The sequence below is a fragment of the Nyctereutes procyonoides genome, unplaced genomic scaffold (genome assembly GCF_905146905.1).
Source record: "Nyctereutes procyonoides isolate TBG_1078 unplaced genomic scaffold, NYPRO_anot_genome, whole genome shotgun sequence".
Lineage (NCBI taxonomy): Eukaryota > Metazoa > Chordata > Mammalia > Carnivora > Canidae > Nyctereutes > Nyctereutes procyonoides.
The window spans coordinates 7,639,229-7,654,154 of NW_026575031.1; the positions used below are offsets into that span (position 1 = coordinate 7,639,229).

At 57.4% G+C, this 14,926-nt stretch overlaps 1 protein-coding gene across 1 annotated transcript; it reads left to right on the plus strand.

Moving 5' to 3' along the window:
- The first annotated feature begins 2,781 nt into the window (after positions 1-2,781).
- On the plus strand, positions 2,782-12,282 carry DLL4 (delta like canonical Notch ligand 4). The gene is made up of 11 exons (XM_055316924.1): positions 2,782-3,154; positions 3,260-3,529; positions 4,048-4,105; positions 4,994-5,257; positions 5,676-5,736; positions 5,824-5,954; positions 7,724-7,893; positions 8,063-8,282; positions 9,341-10,043; positions 10,554-10,662; positions 11,196-12,282. The coding sequence occupies exons 1-11, from the start codon at positions 3,089-3,091 to the stop codon at positions 11,199-11,201; spliced, it is 2,058 nt and encodes a 685-aa protein (XP_055172899.1). The 5' UTR covers positions 2,782-3,088; the 3' UTR covers positions 11,202-12,282.
- Positions 12,283-14,926: the final 2,644 nt, after the last annotated feature.

A 14,926-nucleotide genomic window follows, 5' to 3' on the forward strand; every position in this document is an offset into this window, starting at 1 on the left:
GGTTCTGCCTGCGGGGGTGCTGTGTGCAGTGGCCAGGAGGAGAGAACAACAGAAGCAGAAGGCCCCTGGCAGGGGAGGCTTGTGGGCCTTGCATGAAGCCAGGCCTGGAACCTACTCCACTCCTGACATTGTCTGTGTGAGTGGGGATGAGGACCCGTGGACCTTCAGAGGGCCCACAGTCCATCCAGGGTAGTCCAGGTCAGTTGAACTTTGCATCCCTGCTCCCGCTCTAGGGCATCCCCAAGCGTCTGCATAGGGGCAGGGTCAGCAGGTGTCCAGGTGGGTCCAACTCCACTGTCATTTGCGGCCTCCAATGGCCTCACAGCCTCCTGCTCTTGGTAGCCCCCGGGACACATGTTGGGTTCTTCTGGTCTCTAATAGGAGTAAAAGGGAGGAGTTCCAGCTGTGGACACTGGCATTTCAGTTCTGGGCCCCCAGCGGGACCTATTCTTGTTCAGCAAATGAGAGCAAAGAGGGACTCCAGCAGACTGGAGCGCTGGTGGGTACTCAGGGCCCAGCTAGCATCTTAGCAGGATAATGAACTTCTGGGACAGGGCCCAGGTAGCAAATAGATGCTTCATAATTGCCTTTTGATGATGAGGAGAATTTAACCCTTTCCTCCTCCAAAAGGATTTCTAGGTCTCTGAGGATAATAATATTTTTGTTTGGTCCTTAACTGTTTGCAAAGTGCGTTTGGACACATTAGTCAGGATGTGTAAGAGGGGTAAGAGAGTGTTTCAGATCTACCAGTATTGAGCAAGATGCATCCTGTAGGACTGGATGTCTCCCTTGAGAGGCAGGCAAGTGCAAGCGCCAGAAAAGGAGAGCGTTCTTATGAACTCCTAGGCCAGGATTTGGAGGTGGAAGCAGACAGAACTAGGTAGGGAAGGATGCCAGCGCAGAGGAGAGCGAGGGACACTCTTTGGCACCCTAGGCAAGTCTAGGGATCGTAGAGTTTGGGCGGAGCCAGCGTGCGGAACCCACTTGTCAGGACCGCTGTGAGGCAAGCCCTGGGCCCCCCTCCCTCGGGCCTGGGGACTCCGCCTGCCCATAACCTACATTAACTCTGGAGCGCAGCCTGGGCCCATCTGCCGGCCCCCGCCCCACCTCGGTTCCCCACGCCAACCCCGCTCGCGCCAGATGGTGGCTGGGAGGGGTGGCCGTGCGTGGGGGACCCCGGAGCCCTTCTCCTCATCTCGCCCCTCCCCCAACCCACGCTCCCAACCTCTTGTTTCTCATCCCTCCCCCCAATCTTCCACCACCACTCCCAAGTCAAAAAAATCAGACCGTGCTGCCTAGGCAGCTGTTGTGCTCCACTGCCGCGCCTCACCCCCCTCTAGGCCTCCCCCGGGCCCGCACCGCGTCGCTGCTCCCCCCCCCCCGCCCGCGCGCCGATCTTATCGCTCGACGACAGCCATCGCTGTGCGGGCCGGCTGACAGCTGAAGCTACTGGGCCCCCGCCGCCCTCAGCGTCGCAGAGAGAGAGATCCCCGGCACCCCCCGAGACTGGGAGAAGCCGGCCCTCCCTGGTCTAAGGCCTCTGGGGATCACGCCGGGTTCCGGGAAAGCAGCTGCCGCCGCTCGGAGAAGTGGGGCCACCCGGGGGAGCTGCGAAGGCGAGACGGATGAAGCCATCTGAAACCCAAACTAGTCCGCGCGCTTTCAGTTCCACCCTACATGTCCTCCCCATGAGGAGAGGACCCGGGTCTGCCCGACCTCGGCCCCTCACCAGGGCTCTCCAGTGGCTTGAACCGACGCTGGAGCCAGGAGAGTTCCTCCCTGCCCCAACGGAGCGACAGGACGCGTTGGGGGCTTGGGGCTGCCGGGGTGGGGGGAGACGGTGGTCAGTGGAGCTGAAGCTGAACCCAGGTGAGGGGAGGCGCTGGAGGAGGGGCCAGACCCTTATTACCATACAGCTGAGGACGCGCCCCCCTTCTCCTACCTCGGGGACCACGCCCCCTTCCCCCATCTCCCGGACCCAGCGTCTAGGGGCTGGCACCAGTCGAGCCCAGGCTGGGGCAGACGGGAGAAGGCACGCGCTGGACACGCCCCCCGCAACTAGGGAGGGAGACGCCCACCAGGAGGGGGGAGGGAGACGCCCACCAGGAGGGGGGAGGGAGCCCCCGAGTCTTAGACTCGAGGCTCTCGCCTTGCGCAATGTGGCCACAGAGAGGTTAAAGCGTCCGCTGGCTTCTCTGTAGCGCCGGGGACGCGAGGTGGGTGGGCGCTCACAGGTTGGGAACTGCGGTGGCGACAGCTTTCAAGGCTCGGGGAAGAAGGAGATCCAAGTCCTTCGACACTGCTTTCGCTTTCCGAGCTTAGGTTCTTTTTACCTGCTCGAAGGCTGAAGGTAACTAGCTCCGGCCGCGGACGTACCGCCCACGGGGACTCCCCAGTGTCTCCGCCTCCACGACCATCCGGGAACCACTCGCTCACCTCCCGCCCCATTCCCCCAGGCCCTCCCCCTCCTCCCAGGGCCGGGGTCTCGGACCGTAACCCCTCTGTCGCGGAGAACTGGTCACCTTGACATGCGCAGAGTTAGGGGACCCAGGGTCTGAGAGCTGCACCGAGGGGCGGGGACCCGTGCGTGACTGGCTGGCGGGGACTGGGGGTGGCGGGGGCGGAGGCCCCCTCCAGGCCCTGCTGGGGCTGTAGCGCTAGAGGCCCGGAGGGGAGGGGAGAGTGACCATGGGTTCTGAGTGACAGGCGGCGAAGAGAGGAGCCAATATATATAAGGAAGGCTCCCGAGCGCGCAGGTTTCAGTAGCGGCGCAGAGCGCAAGCTGGGAACACGAGGCTAAGAGCCGCAGCTCAAGCCGCCTCAGTGCAGTGTACCGAGCACTGGCCCGCTTGCAGCCCCAGGATTAGCCCGAGGACGCGTCCTCAGCGCGGCCGCCGCCCAGCCGGCCTCACCTGGATTACCTACCGCCGCAGTTGGAGCAGAACGAGCGAGAAGGCGACGCGGGAGGAAAGCCCCAGAAGAGCCCGGCTTTGCAGGGACCCCTCCTGCGGACGGACGCGCGGGAAAGCGGCGTCCCGAACGAAGCCAGCTACAGGGCGGGCGCGGGGAGAGAGCGACGCTCCAGGGGATGGCAGTCGCGTCCCGTAGCGCCTCTGGCTGGGCGCTACTGCTGCTGGTGGCACTGTGGCAGCAGGTAACGTCCCGCGCCCCCTCCACCCCCTCCCACCGCGCTCTGAGCCCCGGGCGTCTGCCGAGCTGACCGCTCCCCTCCTTCCTTCCCTCGGTCCCTGTGCAATAGCGCGCAGCCTGCTCCGGAGTCTTCCAGCTGCAGCTGCAGGAGTTTGCCAACGAGCGGGGCGTACTGGCCAGCGGGCGGCCGTGCGAACCCGGCTGCAGGACCTTCTTCCGCGTCTGCCTTAAGCACTTCCAGGCGGTCGTCTCGCCCGGGCGCTGCACCTTCGGAAGCGTCTCTACGCCCGTGTTAGGCACCAACTCTTTCGCCGTCGGGGACGACAGTAGCGGCGGGGGACGCAACCCTCTCCAACTGCCTTTCAATTTCACCTGGCCGGTGAGCACAGCCTGGGTGCACTGGGAGGTCACGAAAGAGAGAAGGGGGCTCCCTGGGACCAAAGCCCTCCCCCCAGATTTCCTCGCTTCCAACCAAAACAAAACAAACAAATAAAAACAAAAAACAAAACAAGGGGCGCTCTTTTTTGATACTTTCTTCCGACTCTCTCCAGGGACCTCATCCTCAGGAAAGCTCTCACCACCAGTCTCCCTCTTTCAGTTCTATGCCCTCTCTTCTCTCCACTCGGGATGTGATTTTCATCACTTACTACCCCGGCGCGTTTGCCCCCGTGGAATGACTCTCGCTAACAGGCCCCCATCTCTTGGGTTCTCTCACCTTCCTTGCTCGCGCCATGCTGCGCGCAGACCCGTTATGCTGACCCGGGAGCTGTAACTGTATCCTGCAATTAGATTAATTAAACCCGCTGCCGCAAGGCACCCCCACCTCCCCCGCCCCTGCTCATCTCTCTCTCTCTCTCTCTCTCTCTGTCTTCCCCGGCCCCCTCCCTTGGCCTCCAGGGCACCTTCTCACTCATCATCGAAGCTTGGCACGCGCCAGGAGACGACCTGCGGCCAGGTGAGTAGCTCGCTCGGCCGCCACAGGGGGGCGACACGGCGCAGCGCCGAAAGAGTTAACCTGTACTAGGCGGGGAAGTGCGGGGTGGGGGGTGGGGGGGCAGGACGCTAAGCTGGGCCAGGAGCTGCGCCCCGCGCTGGACGCTCGGATTCCGCTAGCTGCCTGGACTCTGAGCACAATTGCGTTTCCTGCGGGTTATTTTTGGCGTGGGAACGCGGGGAGCACGGCGGTGAGAAAGGCCGAAGCTGCCAGCGCCGCTGACGGGCCCCTTCCTGTATTTTACACCTTTCGCGAATTCCGCTCCTTTGGAAAGGGAATAATGGCTTTGGGATGTTGTTCTGACACAGAGGAAAAGGATATTTCAGCAGCACAACAATTCTCACTTTGAAAAGGAAAAAGAAAAGCATTACCCATCTCTGAGGGCAGAACCCGTGAATGGGCACCAAAGGACCCCTTGCTCTCAGAGTCCACCCCGGCCTGGCTTTCTTTTTCTTTTCTCTTTTATCTTTTCTTTTTTTTCTTTTCTTTTCTTTTTTCTTTTCTTCTTTTCTTTTCTTCTTTTCTTTTTTCTTTTCTTTCTCCCTCTTCTCATTCTTTCTTTCCTTTTTTTCTTCCCCACTTTGACCTCTTTCCTAGTCTCTCTGCCTCCAGAACACTGGGATATCTTAATATCCTTCTATTGTCCCCTTTTTGAATGATATCAGGCCTTCTACACATGGACACACACCCACACCCACACACAGCAGCTAAGTAGTGGGGACACTTGGGTTCCTCTGGCCTGCACTTGCTGGCAGGTGGGGGTCATCTGGACAGCTGCTTTGATCCAGCACTTGCTGGCACTCCTGGGGACTGGCTGCCCTTCCTTGACCTGGCCCTCTGCCCCTTCAGAGGCCTTGCCACCAGACGCGCTCATCAGCAAGATCGCCATCCAGGGCTCCCTAGCTGTGGGCAAGAACTGGTTACTGGATGAGCAGACCAGCCCTCCCACGAGGCTGCGCTACTCTTACCGGGTCATCTGCAGTGACAACTACTATGGGGACAGCTGCTCACGCCTGTGCAAGAAGCGCAATGACCACTTCGGCCACTACGTGTGCCAGCCAGATGGCAGCCTGTCCTGCCTGCCCGGCTGGACTGGGGAGTACTGCGAAGAGCGTAAGCAGCCAAGCTCCTGCCTATCTGGCAGGGGTCCCCGGAGCAAACACGGTGGCCTCTTTTCAGCCACAGCTAACCTCCCTCACAGAACAGGTCCGGGCTGCCCACTAGCTGGGCCTCGGGAACAGGTGGGGATGCTTAGGACAGGCGTGGACTCTGATCTTTCTCTCTTAATGCTCCTCCCCCATCCTGCCAGAGCCCACAAGGACCCCATTACTGCATTCCATTCAGCCTGGATTCTCCTTCCCTGTTGCCTTTAGAACACCCGTGGCTCCTCTGGGAGGCCAGGAGTGGGAAGTGAGCCCAGGAGAGCTGGGGCCCCCCCAGGGCCAGGAGAGGGAGAGCGGGGCTTCAGGGAGAGCAGGGCTTCAGGGTCCTTGGCATTCCAAACTCACCCCGCTCTGTTTTCTTTCCTCAGCTGTCTGTCTTTCTGGCTGTCATGAACAGAATGGCTACTGTAGCAAGCCAGCGGAGTGCATGTGAGTAGGGGACAGGAAGTGGATGAGGAGGGAGCTGTCCCCTGGCCAAGCCCTCACCTCATCCTCAGCCTCCCCTTTGTTCAACAGCTGCCGCCCAGGCTGGCAGGGCCGCCTCTGCAACGAATGCATCCCCCACAATGGCTGTCGCCATGGCACCTGCAGCATCCCTTGGCAGTGCACCTGTGATGAGGGCTGGGGAGGCCTCTTCTGTGACCAGGGTGAGTCAGGGCAGAGAGAGGATGAAGAAGGGTTGGGACAGATGGGCAGGGAGTGGGAACCAGAGTGGTCACTGCCCAGTTGGTGACTGCCCAGTTGGCTTTCCCACTATCCTTCAAGGAGCTTGGAGCTTTTAAGGAATCTTACGATTGGCCTAGAATGAGATAGTGAGTCCTTCTTGCTCAGGTGCTGGGGAGGCAGGGTGACTGGAGAAGCCAGGAGCTCTACAAGGTGGCAGCCTGGAGTTCATACTCAAATTCCAGCAAGGCCTGGGAGGAGGGATAGGGCTCAGTTCCTCTTTCTACCTTGTAGTTACCTATTAACCCCCTAAGTGTTTGCTTACCTGCCAGGGCTGTTTGAGCAACTCTCCCCTAAACAGCTGTCTGGTGGGGTGTGCCCACCAGCTGCCCTGAGGCTATGGGTGAGCTGCGCCTCTGGGCGGAGTGGCATCTAACCGACTTCTTGGCTTGAGGCAGAAATAGCCTCCCTCGTTCTTTCCCACTTGCACTTGCCAGGCAGCTGTCCAGGGCCCACAGTCTCTTTCTCGGTCAGGGTGGGCGACTGGTCATTCTTCTGGCTACGTAGGGGTCTACTGGCCTCAACCTTGGGGGAGGAAGCCTTTGCTCCTTCATCTTTCATCCTGGTAGCCAGCTGCAGCACGTGCCTCCCATTTTCAGGGTCAAATAGGGTGGCTGCTGCCATGGAGACATGGGCACAAGCCCCAGGAGGGTGGGCAGGAGGCTTGCCAGGGTGGAAAGAACTTGCCTAGCCCCTGACGTGCTAGGAACAATTCGTGCTTGGATTTCAGCCCCTGTATTGTGTGTGTGTGTGTGTGTGTGTGTGTGTGTGTGTGTCTCTGGCTGGCTGGCTGGCTGGCTTTCTCTCTCCTCTCCCCTACCCCAAACACAAGAACACACCTGTGGTTCCTGCCCATTCTCGTTCCTGTTCCTCTCCCCACATTTGCTCCCAGGTGACACAGTCATACATACACTCATCATATGCAAACACAGCCCTTCCAATCTCTATATTTGAGCTGTGTTTGCTCCCTCCCTGTCCTTCCCAAATAAGAAAACAAATACTTATATTTCAAAACACCCTCATAATGCATTTCCCTTTAAAAAATACTGGGTCACTACTGATGATGGCTTTTGCCTCCTGTCTACCATTTCCACCTGTTAAAATTTTATCCCTCCTTCCAGGCTTATCTCAGCTGCCCCTCCTCCACGAAGCCTTTTGTGACTTCCTCCTCAACATGTGGCCTTGCCATCCATCCGCTCCTCTTCCTTCCCTTCATTCTACCCTGGCAGCCAGTGGTTGCGACCTTACCTAGCAGGCAGTTGTCCATCTGTATTTTTTTAATTTTTAGAAAGATTTTATAAATTTATTTGACAGAGAGAGCACAAGCAGGGGGAGTGGCAGACAGAGAGAGAGGAGGAAGCAGGCTCTCTGCTGTGCAGGGAGTCTCCATGCAGGTTTCGATCTCAGCACCCTGGGATCATGACCCCAGCCGAAGGCAGACGCTTAACCAACTGAACCACCCAGGCACCTGCCAACTGTATTTTTTTTTAAACTTTGGTTGGTAGCACAGGGCAGATGTGGGTCAAGGTGCTTTGGTATATGTGACTGGAGAAGGAATGAAGGTGGCTAGGCCAGGACGACTTGGGGCTGCAGGCTTTGGGCCACACATGGACAGTGAGCTTGCACTACAAGGAGCCTGAAAGTAGGGACCAATCTACTGCTCTGCTTAGCTGGCTGGTCCCTGTCTTTGTAGATCTCAACTATTGCACCCACCACTCCCCGTGCAAGAATGGGGCAACATGTTCCAATAGCGGGCAGCGGAGCTACACCTGCACCTGCCGACCAGGCTACACTGGCGTGGACTGTGAGCTGGAACTCAGCGAGTGTGACAGCAACCCCTGTCGCAATGGAGGCAGCTGTAAGGTAAGCCTCAGGCCAGCCCAGGTCTGGCGAGGTAGTGCCCAGGTGGCCCCACATGCATGGCCAGTGGAGGTACAGCCATGAAAGGCATTGTGGGCAGGTGGGTTCCCCGCCATACATCCTAGTCACTAGTCTTGGGGTCTGACTTTGCCTCTTTCTGGTCTCTCTCCAGGACCAGGAGGATGGCTACCGCTGCCTATGTCCCCCAGGCTACTATGGCCTACACTGTGAACACAGCACTTTGAGCTGTGCAGACTCCCCTTGCTTCAATGGGGGTTCTTGCCGGGAGCGCAGCCAGGGGGCCAGCTATGCCTGTGAATGCCCCCCCAACTTCATGGGCTCCAACTGTGAGAAGAAAGTAGACAGGTGTACCAGCAACCCGTGTGCCAATGGTGAGTCTTGTTGCCTCGCTCCCCTGGTGGGCCAGCCTTAGGACTAAGAGAGCCTTCTGGTGAGGGAGAGTCAGGAGAGGAGAGAGGCTGGGTCTGTCCCTCTGGCCAGGCTGAGATGGTCCCAACCTGCTCTGGATGGTGAAGAGCTTGCATAATCAGCTGGGTGGCTTTGGAAGAGGAGCAGGTTGGCTGTGGTTGCAGGCCTTCAGAGGAGGAGAGGTGTCCACCCTGCTTCACATCCTGTTCGCATGTTGTGGAGCCGTCTCCTGGCTGGGGTGGCCTCTGAGCCTCCCCCAGAAGTCCTGGGCTAGAGAAAGGGATATATGAGGCCTTGTATCTCTCCTAGAGGGAGCCTGGCAGCCTGGCATAGTCAGAGCCCTACTTCTAAAGGCCTCGCCTTGCCCCATGGCCACGTGGAGCCTGGCATTGGCACAAGGTGTCCAAAATGCTCAGCATCTTTTGGGGTGCAAAGCACACTGGATATCTTTGTCTCCTTGGCCTCCTGGTGACCCACTGTGAGGCAGGCGGACAACACTATGCAGGAGAAGCCCCAGGAGCAGGAGAGGGGAGGGGCTAGAAGAGCTGAGATGGAGTCTGTTCTCTGGCTAATCACTCCATTAACTTTGTTAACTGATAATTACATTTATTTGACCATTTACTATATATGAGGCATGGGCTCCTGCCTTCATGCGTCATCCAGCCTAACCGTCAGAGATCTCCTATGGAGGGGATAGCATTATACTCTAATATAACAAGTGAGGAGACTGAGGCTTAGAATAAGACAAAGCAACAAGTGTCAGATCAGCTTCAGCTTGAGACACAGCTGAGATTCAGACCCAAGCATACTTGTCCGGTTCTACTGTGAAGCTCTGTAAGATGCTAGTCATTCTTACACAGGTGCTCACTGAGGGCTACAAGGCCAGAGGCACCCTCAAGCCCAGGTCTCCTGACTCCTGGTACAATGCTGTTTGTGGTGGGATCCTTGATGGGGTGCTCACCCTCTGCACCAGAGGGGTTCCCAGGTGGTTGCTGACTTATGCCCCATGTGTACCCAACAGGGGGCCGGTGCCTGAGCCTCGGTCCTAACCGCATGTGCCGCTGCCTTCCTGGATTCACAGGCCCCCACTGTGAACTCCACATCAGCGACTGTGCCCGCAGGCCTTGTGCCCACGGCGGCACTTGCCATGACCTGGAGAATGGCTTCGTGTGCACCTGCCCTGCTGGCTTTTCTGGCCGGCAATGCGAGGTGCGGATACTTCTCGACGCCTGTACCTCGGGACCCTGCTTCAATGGGGCCACCTGCTACCCTGGCCTCTCCCCGGACAGCTTTGTCTGCAACTGTCCCTATGGCTTTGTGGGCAGCCGCTGCGAGTTCCCTGTGAGCATGCCACCCAGCTTCCCCTGGGTGGCTGTCTCCCTGGGTGTGGGACTGGTGGTGGTGCTGGTGTTGCTGGGCATGGTGGCAGTGGCTGTGCGGCAGCTGCGGCTTCGGCGGCCTGACGATGGTGGCAGGGAGGCCATGAACAACTTGTCGGACTTCCAGAAGGACAACCTGATCCCTGCCGCCCAGCTCAAGAACACAAACCAGAAGAAGGAGCTTGAAGTGGACTGTGGCCTGGATAAGTCCAACTGTGGCAAACAGCAGAACCACACATTGGACTATAATCTGGCCCCAGGGCCTCTGGGGCGAGGGACCATGCTGGGGAAGTATTCCCACAGTGATAAGAGCTTAGGGGAGAAGGCACCGCTGCGGTTACACAGGTGAGCAGCACCTGGAGGCCAGGGCCTGGCCGCAGAGCCCTGCATGGTACTCCCTAGGCTCCCCAGGACAGGTGGAAAGCTGGCACCAGGCCCTTGACTGCTTTTAAGCAAATGGGGTTTTGCTACTGACAGGAGGCTCCTCCAACAAGATTTTTGCCAGGGATCCCTCCTTTGTCCCTCTTTCCCATTCATTCATTCATTCATTCATTCATTCACAAATGTCGAAGGTCTACACTGTCCGTGACTTCCATCTTTCCATGGCCTGGCTTATGTAGAGTAGCAATACTGGCTTTTCCCAGGCCTGAGACCCTGGTAAGGTTGGGGGGCCTGTGGCTGAGGGCCTGTTCCTAACTGCCCCCCAAGCTACATTGGGCATCCCCAGTCCCTGTGTCTTCTCTCAGAGCTGCCTCGGCCAGTGTCCTTTGGCCATTCAGGGTCTAAGTTAGTGCCCTGCTTGCCCCCCAGCCCTCTCCCATTCCTCCCTCACCGGCCTGTCTTGTGTTCCCTCAGTGAAAAGCCAGAGTGTCGGATATCAGCGATATGCTCCCCCAGGGACTCCATGTACCAGTCTGTGTGTTTGATATCAGAAGAGAGGAACGAATGTGTCATTGCCACAGAGGTGAGTGGTGGGCTCACCTTCCCTTCCAGCATGTCCCCTCCTGCCATTCGGAAATGGGAAGGTGGCCTGGTGACTTTCGACCCCAGGGGCCATCCTGAAGGGTGGGTCGGGATCCCTCCTTGGCAGGGCAGGTTCAGGGGCTCTTAGATCCCGGCTGGCCTCATTGCCACAGAGGGTGTGAAACAGGAGCCGTGGTGGTGAGCTGGCCTAGCTCTTCCTGCTGCGTTAGTGATGGGCTGGGTGGCCATGGCACCTGGCCAGCTCCCCGGCACTGCTTCCCAGCTGCTGGTGGGTGAGAGTGGTTGCCTCATGCCCCTCCTGCCTCTTCTCACTGCTTCCTCCACTGGCCCACTTCACAAACAGAGGCTCGCAGGCATGTGCGTGTAATAGGGCAGAAGTCTGGGGAGGGCTACCCCACCTTCCCTTCACCCCACCTGCCTGATGGGCTTCTTTAGGAGAGGCCCTGGGGCAGCCGTGGAGGGAGTGCTTGTCTTCCAGGGTAACCCACTTCCCTGCTTTCCTGTCATCTCCAGGTATAAGGCAGGAGCCTTCCCAGCACATCCCAGCTTTGCCCTAGCAGCTGGATCTTCCTTCTGCATTGTTTACATTGCATCCTGGATGGGACATTTTTAATATGCAACGTGCTGCTCTCAGGAGGAAGAGGGAATGGCATGACCTGGACAGACTGTGAACTTGCCAAGAGATGCAGTACCCTTCCACGCCTTTGGGTGTCTGTCTGGCATCAGATTGGCAGCCGTACCAGCCAGGGGAACAGAGAGGAGAGGTGCCACTGGGACCTGCCTTGCCAGCAGTGGCCTTCTGAGTGCCCCTCTGGGATCTGGCTTCTTTTCCAGAGGGAGTGGCAGTGGCCCTGCAGGGCCTGGAGCTGCTGTGGCCTCCACTGGCATCTGTGTTTCCAAAAGTGCCTTTGGCCCAGGCTCCATGGCAACAGCTGGGTCTAAATCAGAGAGGAGAGAGGAGGTCAGTGTGGGCAGGGCCATCTGTGGGTCAAGATACCATTGAGGGTGGCTCTTGGCAGGAGTTGCCCTGCAGGTGAGGTGAGTGTCCAAAGCGGGAGGAGCACTTTCTGCCCTGTGCCTCTGACCACTGCCTGTGGGCCTTGCTCCTAACACCACTCCAGCTTCTCCCTGGCTGAGGCCCTCTGGGCAAGGCTGTTGGTAGGCCTTACTTGGCTTCCACAGCCTCTAGCCTTGGGTGCCTCTGGATTTTGGTGAGCAAACAGGTGAAAGGCCCGCCCCATTGGCCAGCCAAGAGAGCCAGGCCTAACGGGGAGCTCAGGGCAGTGATGTTGGAAATTCCAGTGAGGGAGAAACCAGGTGCTGTTGCCACCGTGGCCCTTTCCTCCCTCAAACCAGCCCTATAGCCTTGAGCCTGGGGCTCTGCCCACACCCACTACTGCTCCCAGACCACCCTTGAAGCCGATCTTCAGAAATCAATAATATGAGTTTTTATTTTGTTTTTTTTTTGTAGTTTATTTTGGAGTCTAGTATTTCAATAATTTAAGAATCAGAAGCACTGACCTTTCTACATTTTATAACATTATTTTGTATATAATGTGTATTTATAATATGGAACAGATGTGTACAGGAGTTTATTACTTCTCGGGTCCTGTCTTTTTGATGGCAGAGTGGGAATCCTCTCTCTGTCCTCTCTGACTCCTCATATTGCTGCTGGCTGCCCCTGCCAGAACCCCCAGGGAACCGTGCATGCACTTGAGCTTGGCCTGCTGTGCTCCAAACCCTTGTTTCCTTCTAGTCCCTGAAGAGCCCTACCTTGTACATCTGACCCCAGGCCTAGGCCAGCCTTCCCTGCCTGCTGGCTTGAGGTTGCTGTGGCTCCCCTTTCCCCCTTATGCTCCCACCATAACTTGGGGGATATGCCCTCTGACCTGAATCTCTCCCCCTTTCTCTCCTCAAGCCTGAAAAAAATTTCAGGCTCCTTAGTCAGTTTGGAGAATACAGGAATTTGGGGGAAGGTATGCTCTTTTTTTTAATTAATTTTTTTTTTAGATTTTGTATTTATTCATAGAGACAGAGAGAGAGAGAGGCAGAGACACAGGCAGAGGGAGAAGCAGGGCATCATACAGAGGGCCTGATGTGGGACTCGATCCAGGGTCTCCAGGATCACACCCTGGGCTGCAGGCGGCGCTAAATCGTTGCGCCACCGGGGCTGCCTGCGGGGGGGGGGGGGGGGGGGGGGGGGGTATGCTCTTGCGTGCATTCCTCTTTTCAAAAGGATTTGCTTACTGGAGAATGGGCTCTCTGAACCAGAATGGCATCTGGGTCTTTCCTCCTGCCACTGCAGGGTTTTTGTTTTTTTGGTTTTTTTTTTTTTTTTTTCACTGCAGGGTTTTAGATAGACTGGCACCCACCTACTCTTCTCTCAGTCCCAGCAGGGCACTGGTCTTGGGGGAGGGGGGCTCAACTTAGGTCTATCCTCCTTGCAGCTGGCCAAGAGTGCTGAGTACTTGGGTACAGGGTCTGGTACCTGGTCTGCCCAGAGCTGCAGGAATTTATTGAAGACAGCAGGGAGAGGAGGAGGAGGAGGAGGAGGAGGAGGAGGAGGAGAAGGAGGAGGAGGAAAAAGAGGAGGAGGAGGAGGAGGCCTTTCTTGAGTCCAGGTTTCTTTTTTTCTTTTTAAAGATTTTATTTATTTATTCATGAGAGACACAGAGAGAGACAGAGAGACAGAGACACAAGCAGGCTTCATTCAGGGAGCCTGACATGGGACTCAATCCCGGGTCTCCAGGATCACGCCTTAGACTGAAGGTGGCCCTAAACCACTGAGCCACCAGGGCTGCCCCTAGCACTGCCCGCCCACCCAGTCCAGGTTTCTCAGGCCAAGGCACTAATGAGACACTTTGTCTTTGCTTGATGTCTGTCTTCCTGTAAGGTGCAGGATGGTCCCTAGGGGGCCATGGTCCTCTCCCTACAGCCACAAACCTACGCCACGGAGAGCAAATGATGAAAAAATTGAGCCACTGACAAAGGTCAAGTAGATGCTCCCAGCTCTCAGCCTGTCCACAGTAAAGCAAAATAAGCCCACCAGAGCTGCCTGTAGAGTCCAAGTATATGCTGTGCTACCCGCCCTCCTTTTTCCTCTTTATCCCTGACACATGCACATGGCATGCCCACCCTCGACCTGGGAGCTTATGCCAGAGACATAGGAGCCAGAGACCTCGGCTCATTCCCACTCACCCCCATGCACATGCTCCACGCCTTGCTCTTGCCTCCTGTTCCCCTCACTGCACACACAGGGTATCAAACAGGAAAGCATTCAGGGAACCGTTCCCACAGCCTGAGCCGGCAGCAGGGGGAAGAACAACACGACCTCACTCTTCCTGCCCAAAATGAAACAGGAAAGCGGCTCCCGGGCCCTGGGGGCTGGGGAAACTGGGCTGGGACACAAGGCAGATGACGAGGCTCCCATGTGGGGGACAGGTAGGACACCCGCGAGCCTGCACGTCCACACGGCCAGGCTGTGCTGGGCTTCATGGGCTGCCAGCGCCTCAGACAAGAGCCTTGGAGGGGAGCTGGCTAGCTAAACCCACTCACTGGCTCTGATCCCCTAGACAGGGAGCTGGAGAGCCCACCACTAGGCTTTCTGGGGGAAAGGGGATCTGAGCACAGTTTAGGGTTGGGCAGCTCCAACTTGTAGCTCCGCCTCCAGTGACCTGGCAGAGCTAGGCCAGTGGGTTGGGGTGAGAGCAGGCCCCAGCGAAAGCCCTCCATCCCTAGCCTGGAGGTCACTCCCTGGGGGTCCAACTGCCTGTGGTAGGTCAGGCACCCAAGACTTTCCTGACAGTGTCCAGGTATACAGGAGAGTCCCCGGCTTGGCAGAAACAAGGCCAAACGAAGCACTGAAAAGTGCTCTCTGGGCTTTAGCAAGTGCCTGCTTAATTTGTATGAGTACTTCAGGAGAGAATTCAGTCTAGTGGCTCCTTAACAGCCTGGAGGCAGTGCCCAGCCTAAAGGCTAATCTGACCCCATGGTGAACTCCAGCTCTGGGGACAGCTGCTTTTCCAGGGCCCACTGGCTGCTAACCACCTGGGTGTCTCTGTGGGGTGGGGAGGTGAGTCAGGAAAAGGCTGTGACGCGAGGAATGCCTTTATTCATCTTATTCAACCAAGGCCCCCTCTCCTGCCTCAGTGCCAGGGTCAGACTGGCTAGGAGGTAGGGATGAAAAAGACAGTGACTCTTATCCGGGCCCCCCTCCCAGCCCCCCATCTCAAGCTAAATAAGAC

Excerpts from the sequence above, each read along its gene's own strand:
- DLL4 (XM_055316924.1), top strand. The coding sequence starts at position 3,089 with ATGGCAGTCGCGTCCCGTAGCGCCTCTGGCTGGGCGCTACTGCTGCTG. Across the intron at positions 5,737-5,823 it reads AGCAAGCCAGCGGAGTGCAT|CTGCCGCCCAGGCTGGCAGG; the intron begins GTGAGTAGGGGA and ends TTTGTTCAACAG. Across the intron at positions 5,955-7,723 it reads AGGCCTCTTCTGTGACCAGG|ATCTCAACTATTGCACCCAC; the intron begins GTGAGTCAGGGC and ends CTGTCTTTGTAG.